Here is a 22,673-nt window from a genome sequence, read left to right on the forward strand (position 1 = left end):
AGATATTTAGTAACACATGTTAATGGATATTTATTAACATATGCATAATTCAATTATTGATATCAATAAATGGAGGAGTTTTCTAGACAATGCACATTCAAGACAAAACGAATGCATGTTCAAATTTGCTCTTCGGGCAATACCAGTCTGCGTCCATACTTGTCTCCGCAATACCAGTCTGTGTCCACACTTGTATTTGAATTTAAAACTTTTTTCACTTTTCAAAAACAAAATCATGAAACAATGGTGGGATAACGACGAAATGTTCCAATTTTGTTATAGAAAATGTTTACAGACACTTTCACTCGTCTAAACAAACATCTTCTCGATTTATTAATTTTAAATCTGTGATTTTGGAATTCTTAAGATGACATTGTTTTATTATGTGTTAAATTATGATTACTTCTTTGACAAAAATTGGAAAGTTTTTAATTTCACCCTTTGTCCGTGTCGCATATTTCTTTTAACGTTTCGTTAAGAACCAAAAAGGACTTACTTGCAAGTAAAACTAGTCCTCCAATAATTTCAACTTCTATTTTGCATGACAAAACGACAACTATTATATTGTATGATCTTTCTTACTAAACAAATCTACTAAGCAGTTATAGATTATTTATAAACATTTTGGCAGAAATTATATTATTATAATGATTGATGATATTGAACAATTCACCCTAATCATTGTAAGACTGTTGTTCAGAACAGATTTACGTATGTTGGTCTCAGAGTGGGATATTTTAGTATTGGTATAATTAGGTATCAACCGAAGTATGTCACATCAGGGAAAGATATTTATCGAATAGAGATAAAGTTCCGAAAAATAATTTAATCATGTATCAGATCGCCCCTTAAGTTTCATTGTATAATTACCTTTCATAGTAATATCACGGGTTACCAAAAACCAATCCATGTTCTTTATAGTTTTTTTTCAGTATTTAAAAATGCACTGTCAATAGGGCGATTTTACCTTAATAATTCGAAAGTTGAAACGTTGTCTGGATATTATTCTGAAAACTGCCAAGTTTTACTTCCATGTGTACCATTTCAACATAAATGTAATTCAGCATGCCTTGAATTTGTGCTAACACAATTGCATTTCTAGGTTACCCGAGTACACCTTTTTAAAGGTGCATATGTTTCGGAAGTTGTATTGAATCATATATATGCTCAACGGTTCAATGTTCAAGTATTGAGAAAGGATACTATACACCATTCAACGTAAATACTGATATAAAAACGGTTAAAAACTTGAATTGAACTTTGACATCGATGATATTCCAAACTAATCCATATTTACAAATGTCATCTAAACTACCATGAACATAAGGAAGGATTGCACTCTGAAGTTAATTAAGGAATAAAATCAATTCCAGGCTGTAAATTCATTCTCCACATTCATTCAGCGTCAAAAGAAAATAAGTACTTATGAATATTTATTCCATTATCTCCCATGATCAAAATCATTAGAAAACCGTTATATCATATTTGTGTCATTATTTGATCAAATTTAGGTCACGCGATTACAGTTCTATCTTCCATCCGATTTGTGTTTAATTCATTCGTTCACTAATTTTTCTCAATAAAAAAATTCTCCCCTTTGAGAACTGTTGAAATAGCGTTGGATACTGTAGTACGGATTAAATTTAAAATTTCGTGTGCAAAAATATGTTTTCCTATAACGCTGAAAAGATTACCACAGAACTTCAAAAAAGAAACTATATTAACAATATACATTTAAGTTCATTAATTTGATTCACAAGTACTATTTCCTTAGTACGTAATGTTATTGTGCGTTAAACACTATTTAACATTAGGTAATTATCGCCATGTTACACAACAACCGTGTGTCTGAAATAGTTGACGATTTTCTTATCCAATTTATCGTTTTTGCCGACATATTTTTCTATTCCGAACGATAGTGATAATAAAACCAGAGCACTAGGCCATGGATAATCAATTGTTTGTTTCAAATTAACATTTTGATTTTTTATCAAGCATCATTAATATTTCAATATTGCTTACAGTAAGGCGATTTCCTAATATGTAAATTGATTTCCCTGAAAATGACATATGATGATATATGATTAATACATTATTATATTAATATATCATTTAATATGATTAAATGATTTAATTTGTGAATATTATAGATACGAATTTGGACAAGTATGGCCTCATAATTAAGTTATCTTTACAGTATTATTTAGGATTTGCAACTGATTTATAAAGCTGTGGCGTGGAAAACGTTCGAGTTGCGAAATATTTTGTACTAAAAAACCAATAGGCATCACTAGATCGTTCTTTTTAATGATTCATGCGAAAACGACAAACAGTTTTATTTCTATAGGAAAATTTTGCTATTTGATTGACATAAATATCTTTTAAAGCATGTCATTCATATTTTAGTAGGATGCCCATGTTCTCTTTGACGGGACTTTTTTTACTTGTTAAGGATATGCTGAAATTCAACAGATGCATTATCAAATTCTAGAAGTTCTAGGGGTTGGTATCCATTCTTTTGTTAGAAAATTATGTTAATTTTGTGCAAACCTTGGGCACAAATGATAACCTATACTCTTTTTTTATAAAGTCCGATCCAGCCCTGGAAATAAACAGCAAGACTAAACAACTCGTTTAACCATGAATAAGGATTCACAACAATCTCCTGACAAAAAACAAGAACCACACACGAGAAACTTTACAAAGACACTTTTTAAATACAATCGAAAATACTTAAGTATTATTGCGAAAGGTTTTCCATATTGGCTTAGTTATTGGTCCGAGGCTAGCCATATTGGACTGAGGCGTAGCCGAAGTCAGTATTGCTAGCCGAGGCCCAATAACTCAGTTAATATGGAAAACCTTGCGCAATTATACCTTTATTGACTAACTAGTCCAATACATCTTATCAGCCTAGGCCAATATGCCGTTTTGAACGGGTCAAAGCCGCATTGGACGGCTAAATTCCATATAGGACGGTTAAATCCCATATTGGATGGCTAAATCCCGTATTGGTACACTTTAGTATTTTGTATTGTATTGGCAGTTTTGATTATTTTAACGTCAGTCAATAAAGTGTGATATTGCGTTTCTCAACCCTCTTTAGTCAATTTTGATTATAACAATGACATAGAAACCTTTTACACAGGCAATTTTTACTTATGGAAATTCTTGTGAATCGAGTTTCACACGAAATTCGAATAACTAAAAACTTAATTTTTCACGTGGAAAACATGTCACGTGATTTTCATGTAAAACCACAAATATTTTATGTGATCTCTCGATTCTCAAGAATTTCACGTGCATTCCAACACCAAAAATAGTTGCTCGACTTCAGGTTAAATTTTACCCGTGTACTGTGCTTACAATAAGTCATTTTCTTGTTACATTTTTGTTCAGTACTTAACGAGTCACTTCAAACCAGTGCAACTTGATATACTGGACAAATAATGCTTATATTTAGTGTAATGCCAAAGGGTAACATCTAAGTCCCATGGTAATTAAACAAGAGTTAAAATTTAGGGCTCGTTTACCTACGACTACAAATTAATTCTAAGCTTAAAATCTCTGCCATGAAAAAAATATTATTGATTGTCTGAAGAATATAATTTAGAGTTGATTGCGTGCGGTCAATAATTAGACTGTCAACTCTATCATACTTTGCTAAATAAAGAAAGAAAAAAAATAAAATAACTGACAGTACCACATAACTATAATCATATGGACGATGCCAACTTCGTTTTTACAATGTTCTTAACGTGACGAATTGTACTGTGAAGAAAGATCAGCAATAATTATTTGGACTACACAGTATTAATTAGATAAAACCATTATTAGTATTGATTACAAGCGCACTTGTCCTATTTTCCTCTTGATAACTAGACAAGAGTAATTACCTTTCACAAAATTTAACAACAGAGCTGTGATGAATGGGCATTTGGCATTTCCGTCGGTTATTATGACTTTTTCAAATATATACGACATTAACTCCCACATTAGATGTTATCACTTCTATAGCTTTAGGGCGATTTATTGCAGTTGCCACAGCCTTTCGTCTGCAATATTCGCATTTTGTCCAGTTAAGGAAAGAAAAATGATAAATAAAAATATAACAACTTTGGAACATATTAATGCAGAAAGGCGATACAAGTAAGGAGCGGATCCACATATTTTGAAAATGGTAGTTTCTGAGAGGTTATAGAACAAAGAGGGATTCCAGGCTATTATTGCTTGTTGTTTGCCCAAATTTTGTGCGAAATCAACATTTTTTTATTCCTCAGAATTCCTCCCTTAGATCCGCTACTGTAAGCTCAACGACGGGGCGTGGTTAGCTATATAAAACTAACGCAAATTTTGTGAATAGCCTTTATATATATGTTGTACATAGTAATGAACCAAAATAATACCGATAACAAAAGAGAAGAATCTTTTGAAATTATGCAGCACATTCTTTCGTCGTTAATTGATAAACTAAAGTCATTGCATTATATTGTATCTCTTTCAGAATTATGATAAGAATTGTTTTAACAGTTGGGGTTATTTGCCATAAATCCTGGAATGCATGAACGAAATAACTTTTTCAAAGTGTTTCCATAAGGTTCGTGCCGAACGCGCCGAGTCACATAACTAACCATACTGTGCAAAATTTTATTTTGAGTTAAGGGAATCAAAATATTTTGATCCTATGAAATTTAATCCGGTAGTGAAATTCAAATGTTGTAAATCTGTATTGATTTGGAGACTAACACATGAATGCTATATGCTGGAAAAAAACAAAATAAACACTACAGTCGTTCATATTATTAATAATACTATAATACCTTGTTGATGCGATGTACATCTCGAATACATTGACTGATTTACTTTACTATAGTCCTTGCACTGATTGCGGCCAGTTATTTTTGAAAAAAAAGGAAGCTTACTGTAAAATGATGCACTTACAATCATTGTTACTAGCATTTGGTAGAATCCATAGTAGTTAATTGGGATTTTTTTCAGTTTTCTTTGAGTTTGATTTAAGTAGTTACATATGTTTTTTGTTATATCTCTGTCTATTTTCTTAAATATATTCTTTGAAATTGGATTCTTGTTACAGTTGCTGCAATCCGCCGTTTTCCACGTTGTACATTGAAGGAAGAAAATTTACTAACGGAAACTCTCGGTCGTGTAGTTACAGTATTAATAGATGTTATAGACTCGGCATTAGTGACGGATATCAATAATCAAGCGACATCGAGTTTTTTATTAAAAAAAAGAAGAGGATAAAAACAACGACAAAATATTCATACTATATCCCATTCACGAAAGCTTATCGGTAAGAACACACAGTATAGTTCAAACGATTAGACAATCTCTATACAACCTACAAGTTAAACTCTTGAATTGAGATGATATGCATGGTATCACAAATGCACATATGTTGTCAACAGATGTGATTCAAAATTATTCTGTTCATATAAAAGGTCCAAAATGCAATAATATGCACCTGAATAAACTACTCAGCATTGCATTGTAATGTCCAATTGTTTTAAGATTTTTTTTTCAAATTGCATATTGCAGTTATATAAAACCATTATTTTTAAATTATTCAAGAATTCGAAAAGGTATTACATCATATGTTTGATATTTGCAATATTTATAGTATAGGTATTATTATATTTTGAATGTAATTACACATCTAGAAGTAAGATCTTAGGATGTAAGTCTTCCATCTGCTATGCAATTATCATTTTTATGTACTTTTAAAATAAAAATGGTCATCTGCTATGTGACCAATTGCCTATTTAAATTTACATGTATATACATCATTAAATTTTTTAACTCGGTATGAATTGAAGTGAAATTTTAAGTCAAGTACATCATTTAGCAGATGCTTAATGCTTTATAGGAGTTTAAATGTCATGACCTTCTGTTTATTCATTTTCTTTTATTATTACCATTATTATCGTTATTATTATTATTGACAGTGGTGATAGTGCTAAAAGGATATTAATGCTGGAAGAGAACTGTTACTTATTCATACTTTTGGATAGATATCATTCATTATATTACTAAATGCACTTAAGTAACCATGAATGCTTTTATCTGTTATAATATATATTTATCAGATTCTCATACCAAAATACTAGATAAAGATATAAATGCTTGATAGATCAACTCCAGGCTTCATAGTTGTAGACTAAGTAAAAGTGATTATGCATACCTGCATGACTGAATAATTGATGTAGAAACTTTCCTCATGACAAGATTTCCCAAATGGTATTAGTGTTTTTTTCTTGTATTTATTCCAAGAATTATGTCCGAAAATATTTGCCTTTCAAAGAACCATTGGTTTTGTCGTCTGCTTTGGCAGCATAAACAGACGATTGTTTGGTTTGGTGGGAGAGCATTAGCAGACGATCAATATATGTCAGGTTTAAACAGCTTTCTGTTTTAAGAGTGGGCTTCTTTCATTCATTCGATCCGTCTATTGATCGGGAATGACAGGAATTTAGCACACTTGGTTCCAGATAATGGTTTTATTTTAGAATACAAGCATACAAGGCTTAATTGTAGTTAAAATGATTGACAAGAACTGACACTCGTCTAATTTCCTCGATCGTTTAAGATCACAACTGACAAACAAGATAAAACTTCTTTGAATAAACTTCCTGAAATAAGATGATGTATTTAAGTTACGATTGGAGCAAACTACTGACCTTTCTTAAATATTAAATAATATTTAGGTTGTTGGCATTTTTTGAACCATCACTGAGTATCTCAAGATCAAGAAATGTGACCGATGATCAAGAAATGTGACCGACTTAACTTACTGCTACAATTCTATATTCCAACATGTTACTTGATATCTCAAACAACTGCTCGAAGACTACTGAAGGTAACTTTTTTACATTTTGCAGTATTAGCTGTACATATGTTAAAAATAAAGAATTCGTGTCTTTAATGTTAAAGAAATATTGAAAATGTTATTTTTTGTTCATGTTTTTTGGCACACACAAGAGCTTGCACGGACATAAAGGTTGTTGACATATAGTTATCACCAAGCTCCGAACAGCGTCTGACGCTCGAAACTCGCACTGGACCTGCAGCCAGCCTTCTAAGAAAATGTACGAATCTTACGCAAACTCGGGAAGAGGTGTAATACCACTATTTCGGAAACCAGCCGCCTGCACAAACACGAAAGTAGTTCGTAATGACACGAAGCAGTCTCAAAATTGCACCCTATCATTTTCCTTGTTTAGTAGAGGTATACAAACATGGTGTCATCTGAAAGCTAAATAAATCAGCAATAATCTAAAAACTTCATTTTCTTTATTCAGTGCAGGGTAAAAAAAAATTCTGAACAAAAACTCTAGGCCCCTTGATATGGTTAAATTTCAAAAGGAAAGTAGTGATTTCTGCACTTGTATGCTTTCCTTTTACCGTTCTTTCTTAGAGGGCACATACGGTATGTTGGTATTTTTATGAAAGTTAAGGTAAAGGGTGACCATCATAATGGAACCCCTCCAGCACCGTCTGTACTGATGTAAAAAAATTAGCCTTATATGGATTTAATATAGAAAGTAATAGAGACCAGAAATAGTGGTATGACACCAAAAAATGAATGATTTTACGCGACGTTATCCGATTGTTAAACGACGTATGATTTGAATAACGCCCGAGAACTTCGAAAGGTCTGTTTGCAGCGGTTAATAATAGAGAAAACGAACGTCTGCCGCTTCATGGAGCGAGCTTGAAATCAAACACGATTCATCAGTATATAAGACATGGTTGCCTTTTTTTAGTCTTGATGGGTAACTCAAAATAGTATGACATTTCTCGTAAGCTTTATTCTGTTATCGTTTTTCTGCTAATAGATCAACAAAAAAGTTAAATCAAGATATTTAGAATGTCTTTTCTGCTAATAGATCAACAAAAAAGTTAAATCAAGATATTTAGAATGTCAATGAACCCCAATAGAAAGATTGTAGAAGTAAGTATAACAGATTAACAGATTGGGTTATACTGTACACAGCTTGCCATCACTGTTGACATTTAGATAAACATTTTTTGCAATTTTTCAAGTCCACGATGTGAAGATTATTGAATCGTTTCCTGGTAAATAATGACCACTTTTACAATTTTATTCCATGCAGTTATCACGTAACTCTCGTGCTACAAGTTGTAGAATTACATTAGATTAGATAATTTTGTACCCCTTAGAGATTTGTACAAGTGAGGAATAATTTGAGCACAATTTGTCATGTGCGTAGGCGGAAATTTATCGGAACAGTAATGAGTCTTGAAACGCAATGTCTTCTGAAAATAATGTCACTTCAATTGATAACTAAGAAACTGTGTTATTTGTCAAGGAGAATACATAAATTTTCAGACCAGAAAAAGAAAGAACGAGTAAATGAAACAAGTTTGAAAATTTTGACATTATTTAAAGCTGATTGTAGAATAGATGACATGATTTTCTCTTCTAAATCTTTGTTTCAATTTATCTTTTAAGTGCCTTTATCATTGAAGCCTTGGTGAAGTAAATGTCATTCAGGCCAATTAATATAATTTTCTTCTGGGATACTGAAGTCTTTTTATGGTAGCTAGAGGAAATTAAAAAAAAAACCCATAATCCAGCTGATGAACTAGATGTTCACGGTGCAAGTGAGAATTATTATTTTATAAGAGTCTTGGTTAACCATACTGTAACACACTGTCTTTCTAATTTAACCTATTTCTTACTTAAGAACATTTTCATTTTCTGGTTAAGAACTACTGTGGTGCACATGTTTAATTTTATCTTATTTTTAAAGTAAAATCCTTAATAAGAATGAAAATTTTAAGAGATTTATGTCACTACCTCTTTTCATCTGGACTTAAGTTTTAAGTGACTTGTCACCTTATCAACCATTGACAGGAAAATAGCCACAACGCGATTTCTTTTGAGAACCTTTGTACCAAGCATGCGTATTAAAGGAATGAGGGTTTATTGTTTGATATAGTTTGTTCAAATGTTTCCTTTTGCCATTTCGTCTAAAATATTATGCTCGCTTAGTTTTGTTGGCTGCAACTAATTCATATTAGTGTATTTGGCTAGGTGAGTTATTTGGATTTGTCGAAACCACAATTTTTACGGAGCTTATTCTTTGTAAAATTACTATATTGAATATAAGATGTTGATATGTAGAAAACACCTTTAATCAGGCAAAACATTAAAAAAAGATTAAGTAGCATACGTGGATTTTTCAAAATGATGCGCGGTGTGCTTTCTTATGCAGAACATTTAACTTCTGGTTTGATGTCCATGATAATATTTTCGAAAAAAGAAAGATTATAGCAAGACAATGCTTGTGTTAGGATAAAAGAGGGTAACCAGTTTACAAGCTGTAGGAATTGCATGAAGGTAAAAACAAACTTAGAATAAAAGTTATAAACAACCAAGAGCAGTCATTAACTTTCATGTTATGTCACTTGATGAGTTCTATAACATCTGACATTTGGTTAAAGTGTGTTTCAAGACTTCTACGTGATATTGTTAAACGAAATGTAGGAAAGAAAATCAATAATTCGAAAATGATGGCTGACTGTGAAAACTGATTATATTGGTCAATAATGTATCTTTTGAAGTAAGAGATGGTCTGATTGGTTTGTTGTTTTTCTAATTCTCTGGAGAATACATATTGATTTCTATATGATAGCGTTTAACGAACTTTCATGTATAATTCATTGAGTTATGCAAGGCAAGTCATTAGGGTGAATTCCCTTCTATTGATCTCCGTTAAACAATTTCATATAATGTCATTAATTTGAGCATTTCAATCTAAAATTTATTTACTTTTGACAATTTGCAATTTAAAACAATGGTGAGTTTAAAGATAGGAGATTGATTTAGTTATTGACTATATAGAAGTAAGGGAACCAATGACCCCATGTTTACACTGACGAAGTCTTATACCAGGAAATAATATAATTCTTTTTAAATACGCTGGATATCTGGTGCCTTGTGTCGAATAAAAAAGCAATACATTAAAACACGAAACTAGAATTATCTATGTCCAAATAAAACCAGCGTTCAAAATATACAGCAGGACAGTTTTTCATTTTATGGTGTTCCAAAAATCGTATATAATAACAGTATTTGAAATCAACAGGTTTTTAAAATAAAATTATTCATCTAGGTTATTTTCTAGCAGTACATTAACAATAATTTTTAATACAACCCAGTACAACCAAAACTCAAATGATGATACAACCCACTTGAATAAGTCCTGTTTAATTACACATACTGAGTATAATTTGAATGAATACTCTTTCATCATAAGTTGCCATGCGAGTTAGCGAGCTAAGCAACGGTAACCACAGTCAAAATCTTCCCAAACCTTCAATTCATATAAAACAAAGGACAACGTGAAAGCAAGGAACAAAACGTCAAATCGAATAGACAACATATCAGTCTTCATGTTCATGATGGCAACCCGCTTTCAAATAAATGAGAGGAAAAATATAACCTCTAATTGTATTGCTGTGTCTATTTTCTTTCGTTGTCCTTGAATTATGTTCCATTTTATCCGGTTTCCTATATTTCCTCTTCTTATAACGGTTAAGGTTAATAAACCATTACCATTTTCTTAACCATTGTATATTGTGATACATGATGAGTCTCCCGACACCAACAATAAGTCCAGGAAAAAGTCATTCTACTCAAGAAAATTACAACATATGTTTTTCACATGTTTTGAAAACACCGGGGAAAAAAACATGTTTATCATATGTTTTTCACATGTTTAGGACCGCCATGAAAGCATATGAAAAACATATATTTCTGACGAACAAAGTAATTCATGAAAAACAATTAGATAAACGACATATTATATTTATATGTTTTATTTATACAATGTACTATTTAAAAAGAATAAAAAATAAAGCCAGACCATCTCTTTTAGGCAATAGATATATTGACGACAACTCAGATTCAAGTGACGGGGAATGAATATGTTTTAGTAAACAAGAAAAAAGGACAAATTTTCCGATGATTATTCGGAACACGTGGAATGTAAGCGTTTTTCTCAAATTTGTGAAAAAGAAACAATCTCATTTTTCTTTCAAAAACAATATATATGCACAAGAACTGCTTGAAATTATAAGGTGCTCATAAATCTAAATTAAAAGAAATGACAAAGAAACAGAATGGAAATTAAAATGTCATCCTCTATACTACTTCTCCAGAACTCAGTGCTGAGCGTAATAACTATCATATAAGACATAATTAAAACTCTTTTCGGTCATAGCAGTGTGGAAGATCATTACATGGAATGATTAACTAGTAACCATGTCCACTATTTTGTCACTTTTTAATTTTTTATTTGTGGAAGAAGGGCGTTTAGGTCGTCCGCCTTTCTTTGTAATGTGATACATGTGGATTGTGTTACAGCTAATTGAAAAAGACCACTTCCAATTTCAATACAAATTTAGGTCTATTACAACTAGCTGTAAATAAAGCATTGTTATCAATCTGTTAAAAGGGGGATAACTTCATTTCATAAGTGATATCGCTGGATTATCCAATCTGTTTTATTTCAACTGCTTTTTTTAACATTATATTGATGATGGAGGGTTCTGTTTTTGTCCACTTATAGAACGACTATCAAGATCAAAACAAAAATTAGATGGTTCTCAAGATGTCCCTATATAACTATGCAAAAATATTACATTATGGCATTCTTAATCCATCATTATCAATAGCATGATATCGTATTGTGCTGTCTTTGGACTTCCCCTCATTTTATTACCTTTTGTATTGTTACTTAAGATAAAAAAAATATTATATATACATTTAGGTTAACTTGAACATAATAAATCCCAACAACGGAGAATTTCGAAATAAAATCAGCATTGTAATAGATTGCAAATATTTTATTATACATTCTGTGAAAAAGAAAATATCACGTTGAACTGTCGTAAAATTGACCTGATTTCTATTGATAGTGACATTATCAGACACTGTAGTTATAACGTTAACACTAGAAGTATGCCGATCATGTCAATATCTCTGGTCTAAGTACTTAAACATTACTTCTATAATTCTTAAACAAAGTTCAATCTCTATGCTGAGATATGATCTATAAATACATTTGTAACTTGGAAAATAGAAAAATTCTGTCTAAATCTATCCTTCATTCATTAATTTCATGAAAAAAAATTTAAGAAAAGATTTAGCTCTATTATGTTTTGTCTTAGGTAGTTTTTATTGATTAAATGACATTGATATAAATACATTTGTCTGATATTTCAACTGATAAAGCTTGGAACGTTAAGTACTTCTCCGTCTAAGAATCAGGCAAAAAGTGTATAAGGTGTGGCACATGAAGAAAAAATACATTTTATTGCATAATCCAAGTTTTTATACCTCATAACCTCAAGAAATTACTGTCAAAGTGTTTGAAAAGTTTGCCTTTTTAAGATATTGATAGGTCAAATTTAGTTGAAATGCACTATGGAAAAATGGCGGGAAAAATTTTCCCGAACTTTTTCCTTATATAAGCAGGCAAAAAAATATCTACATCACCGATGCTTCAGGATAAATTTAAATAGCTGTTCTGTTGTTTTCTAGATGTGTTGAATGTATTTGAGGCAAAAAGACCAAATTGAGAAATATGATGTGCCACCCATTGCCTGATTCTTATACAGAATGGTACTTAAGTACTCCGAGACAAAACGACATTCCATCATATAACTAATAAAGAATGCTAATAAAATTGACAATACGTATTATCAATAGATATTATCTGTAGTTTCAAAGAAAGCAGCTTATAATTTTAATTTGAATAATGCCATATATAAAGATGGTAAGTTATGAAGTTTATACAAAAGAGATTAACTTATAAATGCTAAAAGACTAGGAAACCTACAGTTTCAGTTATGTTTTGTTTTATCTTTTTTTCTGGTGATATGAACATAATCGTCGTCAATCTAACCAGAAACAAAATAACATTATTTTTTTTTATCTTTTTTAAGCTGCAGCATCGATTGCATGTATGCGTCTATGAAGAAGACAAAACACAAAAAAACTTGTACACAGAACAACTACCAATCATTCTTTATCATAATAGTTATTAGTTTCTTAAACCAATGCAAAATAAATCACCATTGACAGGAACTGATTCGGACAATAAGTTTGATTTAAAGTTGGGGTATGAGTTTTATATTCATCAATATCGCATCCCTTTTGGTGCTTTTGGCAAATTGAATTTAAACAGAATTTTGAAACATATGATATCATAAGACATGTATATAGTAACCAAATGAATTTCTCATTGGTTATAAAAAAAGGGACAAAACTTCTCGAATTATGATTGATTTAATTCAAATGCAGAACATTCTAAAAAAACTGTTCGCCTGTTGGTGAAATATAATTCATACAGGTGGAACTTTTTAAGTTTGAAATAATGACTAAGGTCTTGAGATAATAAACCTTTAAGGAGTATATCATGTCACAAAAAAGTCAGAGCTTTTTCACAAAGTACGAAAATGAGTTCAGAGATGAAACTCCATACACAAATGGTCGGATAAAATGTTACAACATTCGAATTCATTTTTAAAATGTATTTGAATACAATATTGTATTGGTCCCTTAATGAATACTTTACTATACGTCAATAATAAATGATATAAGATTACACATTTTTATTCTCTTTGATATCGACAACAATCAATTCGCGTTTCGAATATCATTGTTGTCATTCAGTCCATAGAATATTTAGTTTTTTTTTTTAATAAATATATCATATTTTAATTAAGTGTAATAATTACAATGTCCTTTGCACGATAACATGTGAATATAAATGACGTAACGTTCACTGAAGAACAAATTTATTTTTATAATAGCAGCAACGATGGCGTGTGTGCGGACTTTAAGCAGACCAAACACAAAAACTTTGCTGTCTTCGCTATTTGAGTGCAAGAACAACTTGACAATTTGAAGAATAATTTTCAAAAGCTAACGTTTCAACACAACGCCATTTTTCGGATTGTATTGCATAAGTTTATGGATATATGATAATGTTTTGTTGTCAAGGATAGGGTGACAATTGATAGAACGGCAATTATATTACAATGTAACAAACAAACGCGAACTTGAGGAAGGAAGTATGGTTAATTTTAATACTAGAATAGTTAAATAGTACCGGACTGTACTCGCTCAAAATAATGATAGGTAATTTTAAAAGTACTTTTTTGCTGAAATTGGAATGGTCCAATAATGTTAAAGCATGGAGTTCACCTTTGTATGGAGATAAGGGAAGCTTGTTATTGTAAACTGCTAAATTGAAGGGTAAAAGCAAAATTATCGAACTGATAAATCTAAACAGTAGCCAAAAAGAATAGTAAAAAATGAGTCAGTCTAACAAAGCAGAGAAAAAGGAACAGATATGACAAAACGCAACAGAAGTACCATCGTATAACCCCTATAAAATAGAAAATACTTACAAAAATCACCAAAAGGTCTTCAGTAGGTTAAACGCACCTTCAAGTAAGCTCCGAAATGCCCTGACATCATATGTAATAAAATCCACGGAAAAAGAACGATGACCCTCCTTCAAAATAAACTTAAAAGTCCAATAACGACACGAAGATACATTAATGACGAAAATTGATAATAGGGCGAAATCATTCATTCCTGAAAAAATCAAAAGATCTTCTGGAAACCCTCATTTCAAGATTATTATCAGAAAACAATAGATTAAAACTTTTTGAAAATTTCTATTCCCCATACCCAGTTAAAATTCTGACTCATTATGCACTGTTGTTAGTAAAAAAAGACGGTAACCTATATACAAATATGTAGTTATTTGTAGAAATTCCTCATACTTTGTTAAAATAACTCCTAATCATTTTCCAAATATACCAAAGAAGATGTTTCAAAATACTGGAATTTTTGATCGACAACATATTTGTCCAGTTTTGGTGGACACGTTTTTCAACAAACGATCGGCACTCTAATGGGAACAAATTGTGCTCCTCTGTTTGCTGGCCCATTCCTTCACTCGTATGAAGCTGACTTTATAGCTGATTAGATCCAAAAGAAGGGACAATGATTAGCTAGATCCTTTAATCCCAGTTTTCACGATATTTATGACGTAGTTTTGGGGATTCGACACCTCGCATATACCTCCAAAGAACTTGAGAGATAAAGGATACTACAGACTCTGTAAAATCAGCCTCATATCTCGACCTACACTTAGAGATCGATGGTAAAGTAAAAATATTGACCAAGCTATACAACAAACGCCATGACTTTTCATTGATTTTCTTTCATCTGCGACAACACCCCCTAAGCACCTGCGTATTGAGTTTTCATACCACAACTCATTATGCCAGAGCTTGCCGTAACTACACATACTTTTTGTATCGCGCTAGACTTCTTATAATTAGGCTTCTTGAACAGGTTTATATTGCAACAAAATTAAAGTCATCATTTCAATAGTTTTATAGTCACCATATTGAACTCGCGGATCGTTACAGTGTATCCATCTGTACCATCAGAAATGATTAGTTAAACGTGTCATAGTTTTCATGACCCGTTGGTCTTTCCTGTAAGTACGTATATTTTTACTAACTATACGTGTGTAACGAATTGTAGTTCAATGAATACAATTCAAATAGTCAGAAGGAATTCCCCTACAATGATTTTAATACAAATACAGTATATTATTATCAAAATTTAAAGACAAAAGAAGTCAAAAAGTAAAAGAAGCACAAGTACTTTAGTAGTTAACAGATTTATGACTGTCATAAGACATATCTAAAGCGATCTGATGACTACGCTCGAAGTAGGATAACTATCTTTAATTTTGATCTATAAACATTTACAGGTAAAGAAGCGTCTTAAGATCATACGAAAAACGTTTAAGTCTTTAGATACTTTTTAAAATTAGAATTATGTTTGTATTTTGGGGTCATTGATGTGATGAAGAAAAACTACACCGTTCAATTATATGGCGAACAAAAGATAAATGGAAATCACTAACACATACTTTTTCTTTTATCAGATATAGAAAAAAAACCTTTCGTGTCATTGAAGATATCAAATTAACACAACATAATTTTTCGTTCTTTCGTACATGTCTAAGCCATTTCTGTTCTTAAGAACAGGCCGCCCCAGCGTAAAAAAACTGTCCATGACACTTAAGAATACTCCAAAACAGTACTTTTGTGGCATCAGGGTCTAAAGTCTTAATACATCAGGTTTATACGTTTATTTCCATACACGGAAGAACAGTTACATCATGAAATAACGTTTTAATTCATGCCAATATTTACTTTGTTCTTGACAAAACATCGTTGCAACCATTGACTAATTTGCTTTATGTAGAGTTTGCTTAGTAAGTCCTTATTGATTTTGAGTGCTAAAACTGGAAATTCAAATGGATATATATAGAAAGAAAATTTATTTAAAATTCAAATCAAGGGGAACTACGATGAAAAAGAAGGAAAATATTACTCAGAAGCCAAAATATACAAACAAAGCTAAGATATCAGAAACATACATGAAAATCAGCAATTTTGAGTTCGTATTTATCAGTTACACATTTTTTAATTAGTGCAAAAATATAAAGTAAACTGTATTCAGTTATAACATCTAGTAAACTCAGGGAAAATACAAAAAAAAGTAACATCAAATTTGTTGGAAAGCTATTTAATAACCTAAAATTTTTAAAGTTGTTTGCATTTGTATTCTTATTTCATTTTAAAAAAAATTATATCTGGTTTTCGCTTGTTTTGTTTTATTGTTTGAATAAAAAAACAAATAAGAAACATTTTGACTAGGCGCCTTTAAAGTTGAATAGCGATTTTTGTCTTATGGTAATAATAATAAAGGAAGTGGAAAATCAATAATTATCTCTGGTTCATATAGTCTGATGGACGTGTTTTTCAACAAACGGTCGGCATTCCAATGGGAACAAATTGTGCTCCTTTACTTGCTGACCTATTCCTTCACTCTTATTAGGCTAACTTTATAGCTGATCTAATCCGAATGAAAGAATATCGTTTTGCTAGATCCTTTAATCTCAGTTTCCGCTATATAGATGACGTATTATCTTTAAACAATCCTAATTTCGGGATTTGATACATCGCATCTACCCCAAAGAACTTGAGATAAAGGATACTACTGACACTGTGAAGTCAGCCTCATATCTTGCCCTGCACTTAGAAATCGATGATAAAGGAAAACTATTGACCAAACTTTACGACAAACGTAATGACTTTTCATTCAGAATTGTCAACTTTCCTTTCATCTGTGGTCATCCCTTCAGCACTTGCATATAGAGTGTTCATATCACAACTCATACGTTATGCCAGAGCTTGCCGAAACTACGCAGACTTTTTGTATCGCGCTAGAACTCTAACAAATAGGCCTCTGGAACAGAGTTATGGTCGTCATCATGAACTCGTGGATCGTTATGGTGTATCCATATGCACCATAAAAACTGATTTATTCAAAGGGTCATAGTTTTCCTTTCCTCGCTTGTCTACCCCGGACTTGACTTTTTATATGACCAACTCGGCGGGTGTTTCTAGAAAAGGGGATGCTTACCCTACCGGTGCACCTGGTCCATTCTTCCAGTTTTTAGTGGAGTTGGAGTTGCTCATTTGCTTTTGTTACTTTGTATGTATGATTTTAGTTACTTTATGTTCTTTGTTGTGTTTGTCTGTTTTCCATGTCTGGTCTTTGTCCCTGGATTACATTCATTTGATTACCGCTATAACCTTGGTTCCCTTGATTACTCTTCCATTAAACTTGTGCTATCTTACTTTTGCCCTTCCACTGGTCTGAAAAAAGAAATTAATATCCCTACTCCGTGAAATATAGTACTTTTTCCCTTCGAAAAAAATGTCATGACATAATGTGTCAATCAATTTTAAATCATGAATTTTTAAAGCCTTTCAAACAAACATTAGATCACAAATAAAAGTTTATAAAGTTTTAAGCAAATCTGCAAGGGGTTAATGTATTCACAATTACAATTACAAATATAAGTCATTATGCATATCATCTGATTGTATCAGTCAAAACTAAATGTAATAAGAACATACAATTAATATATAAATGCACTTGCAAACAAATTTGTATCTGGTTTGATTAAGAAAAGATGTGTCTATACTATCGATAAAGAATGCATTTTCCGTTCAATTTTAATTCCAGTGTATTAACGAGAATCAGGCAGACACGTTTTGTTTAAAGCACATGGTATGCCCAAATTTAACAGTCGACAATTTAAATACACAATTTTTGTTTTGTTCAATTGTAGCATGAAGTAATCGGAAACGTTCCAATACAGATTCATATGACATATTGAAATTTATATATTCGACATTCCAAAGTATATTGTCGATTTTTCACTATAGTTCACCGAGTAATGCTTGAAACAACCCCATCAAGGTCTGTTCATTTCCGCACATTTGTGGCCTCAATAGGGTATGGTGGTGTTATTCTTTACATAGACATAGATTTATAAAATATTGAGTATCTTCTTACGTGGAACAAAGTGATAAAATGAGTATATTTTCTAGACTGTTGATGATAAATAATTGATATTGAAAGCTCTATCTTACATGTCATAGGTTTCATGACACAAACCATGAACAAAATCTGCGTTTCTATGCATTATAGTGAGTGGCTATGATTTCAGGAAAAAAAACATTAAGTGTGGTGTGTGTTTATTTTGTGTTTGTGAGTACAACATTCTATGTTACTTTGGTATTTCTCTCGTTTTATTCAGTTAAGACATTAAAACAGATGATGTTAATTTTACTGTAAAAAGTTATTGCAAAACGTGAACAATAATGTCGCTACGAAAAAGTGAACAATCAAAAGTTATTTTCGTGTGACACACCCTAATAACCCTTGAAGTGCTTAAAACTCAATGACATTTTAAAATAAAAACTTGAAGGCATATCCAATAATTTACAAATTTATTCAACATGAAGGTTTTTTTTCGTCTTTCAAGTATATCACATTGCAAATGGTTTTCGTAACGATAGACCTCCAAATGATACGGAGCTGTAATTATTCTAAGGAGACGCCGATTGAAGATATGTCCGTTACATAAGTCGCTCTGTATGCTACAGTTCGCGTAATGTTTTTAAGCATTTATGACAAAACACTCAGAATACATCCATCACTTAAGAGTCAAATTACACAGAAGTAAAGATTTTGTCAATAGTAAATGTCTCGTTAAAGGCATGCATCGATTTGTTCTGAAGCAGTTAACCTTACGAAAATTTAAAGCTATCTGTATCAAATTAATGTAATCTAGTTTGCACAGTTGAATTACTTGTAGTTGCCATAAGCAATTTTAAACTGATATAAGTATTAATGATACTCATAGTCGTTGATATTTCTATTCAAAATTGTGTTTGTAGTTCCAATGATTTTAACATCTACAGTACAATGTACTTCCAAGTTGTTTTTATGTGTGTGTATATATTTATGTGTGTGTGTATATTTATGTGTGTGTATATTTTTATATGACAACATAATTCTTTTGTATCAAAATTTGCAGTTTTACAAATTTCAAAATACATTAAACACTGAGGCTTCATTATGCGTATTACACATGATAGAACCTCTCGGTGATGGATTTGGCCTCTAATTTTCGACAGTTTTGGTTTTGAATACTTCTTGCATACAGTTAATTTTTGGATTTAGATCTTCCTATATATTTGAATTTCATGAAACACGTTTACAGCATACTGAAATTTGCAATAAACATTATTGGTATTGTCGTATTTGTTGTATTTGTTGAATGATGTTTTAGATAATTTTTTTGCTTTATTTTCAATCAAAATTAATTTTCAGTCGAAATGTGAAATGAAAGAGCTGTTTTAGGCTTCTTATTCACATTTCAATCATTTAAGTATATTAGCATATTTATAAATAACTTTAAAGCTTCTTTTACGGTTATAACTTTGGATCATTTGTAGAAGATCCATTGTTTTATCATGTTACATTATACGATATAACAAATATAACATCTAATTACGTAAACAGGTGAATGTTTATAGCAACTATCAAGCAACAGTCAGGGTAGCATATTAGGAAATTCAGTTATTGACCAACCACAGTTAAATTCTTGGTCTGATCAAATTGTATATCATTTCGTGATTCTTGTTCGTTACATTTTGTTGTGAATAATTAATAAAGAAACATGCCCCTTTTGTTATAAGTTAAGTGCTATTAAGATCCTAGTAAGAGATACCATGCCTTGATTTCATATATATATATAACCTTTTAAGAGTTTTGTTTTAAAGCCTACAGGTAGTTTTGAGATGCATTGATTGTTATCTAGCAATTCTTCAAACATCAATGGCATATTGACTCATCATTTGCAACTAAACTGCTTCATCATTGGAAGAATTTAATTACAATAAGCCTTTGGGATTCAAACATTGATACATTTGATTTAATAGGGTGTAAATCGTAACAAATAATATTGATGTTAATAGTGTAAAAATAAATTCAGTTAACAAGATTTCAAATGAACAGGGAAATTAAATCTAATTCGCGAGCATACATACATCACGCATAAATACTTTTTTGCAGTGTAAGCTCGGTGTAGATAAAGCATTTGGTCCAGAAAAATAATTCTTTGTATAAATGGATTAATTTAAATGTGAATATGCCATAAAGCGATTTCAAACGAATTTTCATTTAAATTGCATGTCAAAAAGTCATGAAGAATATTAGCGTTTTTTGAGCATTTCTGATTATAACCTTTTTGCATACAAGCGAAATAGACTCACCTTTTCCCTAGGCTGCCAGATGTCCTCAGTATTCATCCCTGTAGATTTAGAGTTAGACCTTATAGCTCTCCCGGTTGCTGCCATCTGGTTAAGCACCCTCTGCAAGGAGGGTGAAAGTCGGATTTGTGTATTTCATCTGTCTTTGTATGAAATACAACAAAATGTCTTTCTCTTTTCTGTCCCAATATATCCAATATTCAACAAGTCTGTCTCCTTCTTTGTATGACCGTATTCACGTCAGTATTTCTTGGCATCTCAGAATGTATAATTTTCTGCAATCAACGATATACATTTGTTATTCCCATTGATTTTATACTCAGAATTTTCAGACTCGGAGATATGCATTTATCTAAACCCAGCCCTAAATTGAAAATCGACAGTCGTCAAAATGGCAAAATAAGTGAACAAACCAATTTGATAGCTTGGAATCGATTTATATTCGATGCCGTGTGAAGTGATTGCAACTTAATATTAGCTATACATTACCCCACATAAAACCTTACTATATTATTGACCGTCATATTGTCCTATAAAATACAATTAAGGTTGAGTTGAGTTTCTTACGTTTCATTCCAGTATGCATGAAGGAGATTCAGAAGATTACTACAATATTGTTCCTAGTATATGTAGTCTCCTCTGGAGATACAATTTGTCAATTTCGTTTATTGGTAAAATAAGTTGGATATCATAGGTCGATAATATTGTTAGGACAACAGATTAGCAGGGACGGAACCATTTAATTGCATGACACTCTCATTTTTCCTCGGTCATCTCCTGAAATGTTTACTTCGGAGGCTAATATACAATTTATCTGCCTTTAAAACATCCTAGAGATACTTGTTGATTATACAAATAAGCTTCCAGATAAAGGCATCAAACAACATAGAACTCAAGCGCAAATAATAAAGTGCTTTCTAGTCGTAATACAACAAATAAAAAATCATTTTACATGATGACTTTCTCTACCAATGCACAACATGCTCTGTTGTGTAAATCAATCATTTGACAAAATTTGAGTTTGAATATGTGTTCTGCTTGTTTATTGTTGGTAACAATAGTACGTTGATTCAAACGTTAGTCCTGTCCGCATGAGAATTCTTTCTTAATTCAATTTATATAATTAAATGCATATTTTTTAAGGATTTATGCTTCTTGATTAATTAAACATCTTCATGTCAATCATGAATTTGATCAAATTCCAAAATATCGTTTTTGATGCTGCGAAATGCATCAGGGGCGGATCCAGAATTTGCGTTTTTTCTGTTTGTTTTTTATTTGGGAGGGGGGGGCGTAAAAATATCATGGGGTGAAACTAGTGGTGAATTTTTTTTCTTACCGATTTAGAGGTGCCTGTGCATTACATAGTTTCTGATCAAATGGAAATGAGTAGAAAATATAATTTTGTCCTAGATTGCCATACTTAAACAGTTTTGTAGACAGAAGACTGTTAAGAATTTTTAGATTTGAAAAATTATAGATTTTATCTGCATTGTGCTAATAGAAGTTTCAATACAAGCTTTTGTAATGTGTCTGCTATTCTTGGAAAATTGTTTGTCTTTCCATTAGTGAGGTATTATTACACACTTCCCATATCCATTGTTACAAATTATTCATATCAAATATAACAAAATTGATAAAGGAACAATTGGAAAGTAAATATATAGTGACAATACCGTTTCATTGCAACATTTTATTGTTAAACCACATAACATAATATTATGACAACCGATAAATACATTTGACTACTAGTTTTACAACAAAGAATTTTAATGTAGAAGCTAAGCAAATGATTATTATTAAATTATATCAAATACATGACATTTAAAAGAATTTTGTTCTCGTAATAAGCTTCATTGAAAGAGAAAAGAGAAAAGGAAAACTATGACAAG

The 22,673-nt window shown here is 31.4% G+C and overlaps 1 protein-coding gene across 5 annotated transcripts in view; it reads right to left on the bottom strand.

The window, feature by feature from the left end:
* Nucleotides 1-21,143, bottom strand: part of LOC148629477 (GTP-binding protein Di-Ras2-like) — a 36,896-nt gene extending 15,753 nt beyond the window's left edge. For 2 of the 5 annotated variants that reach the window (XR_015916390.1, XM_088551812.1), the window contains exon 1: nt 20,785-21,143. Coding sequence is in view for 2 of the 5 variants with exons in the window: in XM_088551812.1 (XP_088407938.1) it covers nt 20,785-20,868 (84 nt within the window). In the remaining 3 variants the exon portion in view is untranslated. Of the gene's footprint in view, nt 1-870; nt 1,708-6,202; nt 6,398-20,784 lie in introns of those variants that run through there. The other 3 variants (XM_088551844.1, XM_088551860.1, XM_088551885.1) reach the window with 3 other exon arrangements.
* Nucleotides 21,144-22,673: the final 1,530 nt, after the last annotated feature.

Source organism: Perna viridis, chromosome 1 (genome assembly GCF_037379345.1).
Source record: "Perna viridis isolate PV_CMFRI_1.1 ecotype Kerala chromosome 1, ASM3737934v1, whole genome shotgun sequence".
NCBI lineage: Eukaryota > Metazoa > Mollusca > Bivalvia > Mytilida > Mytilidae > Perna > Perna viridis.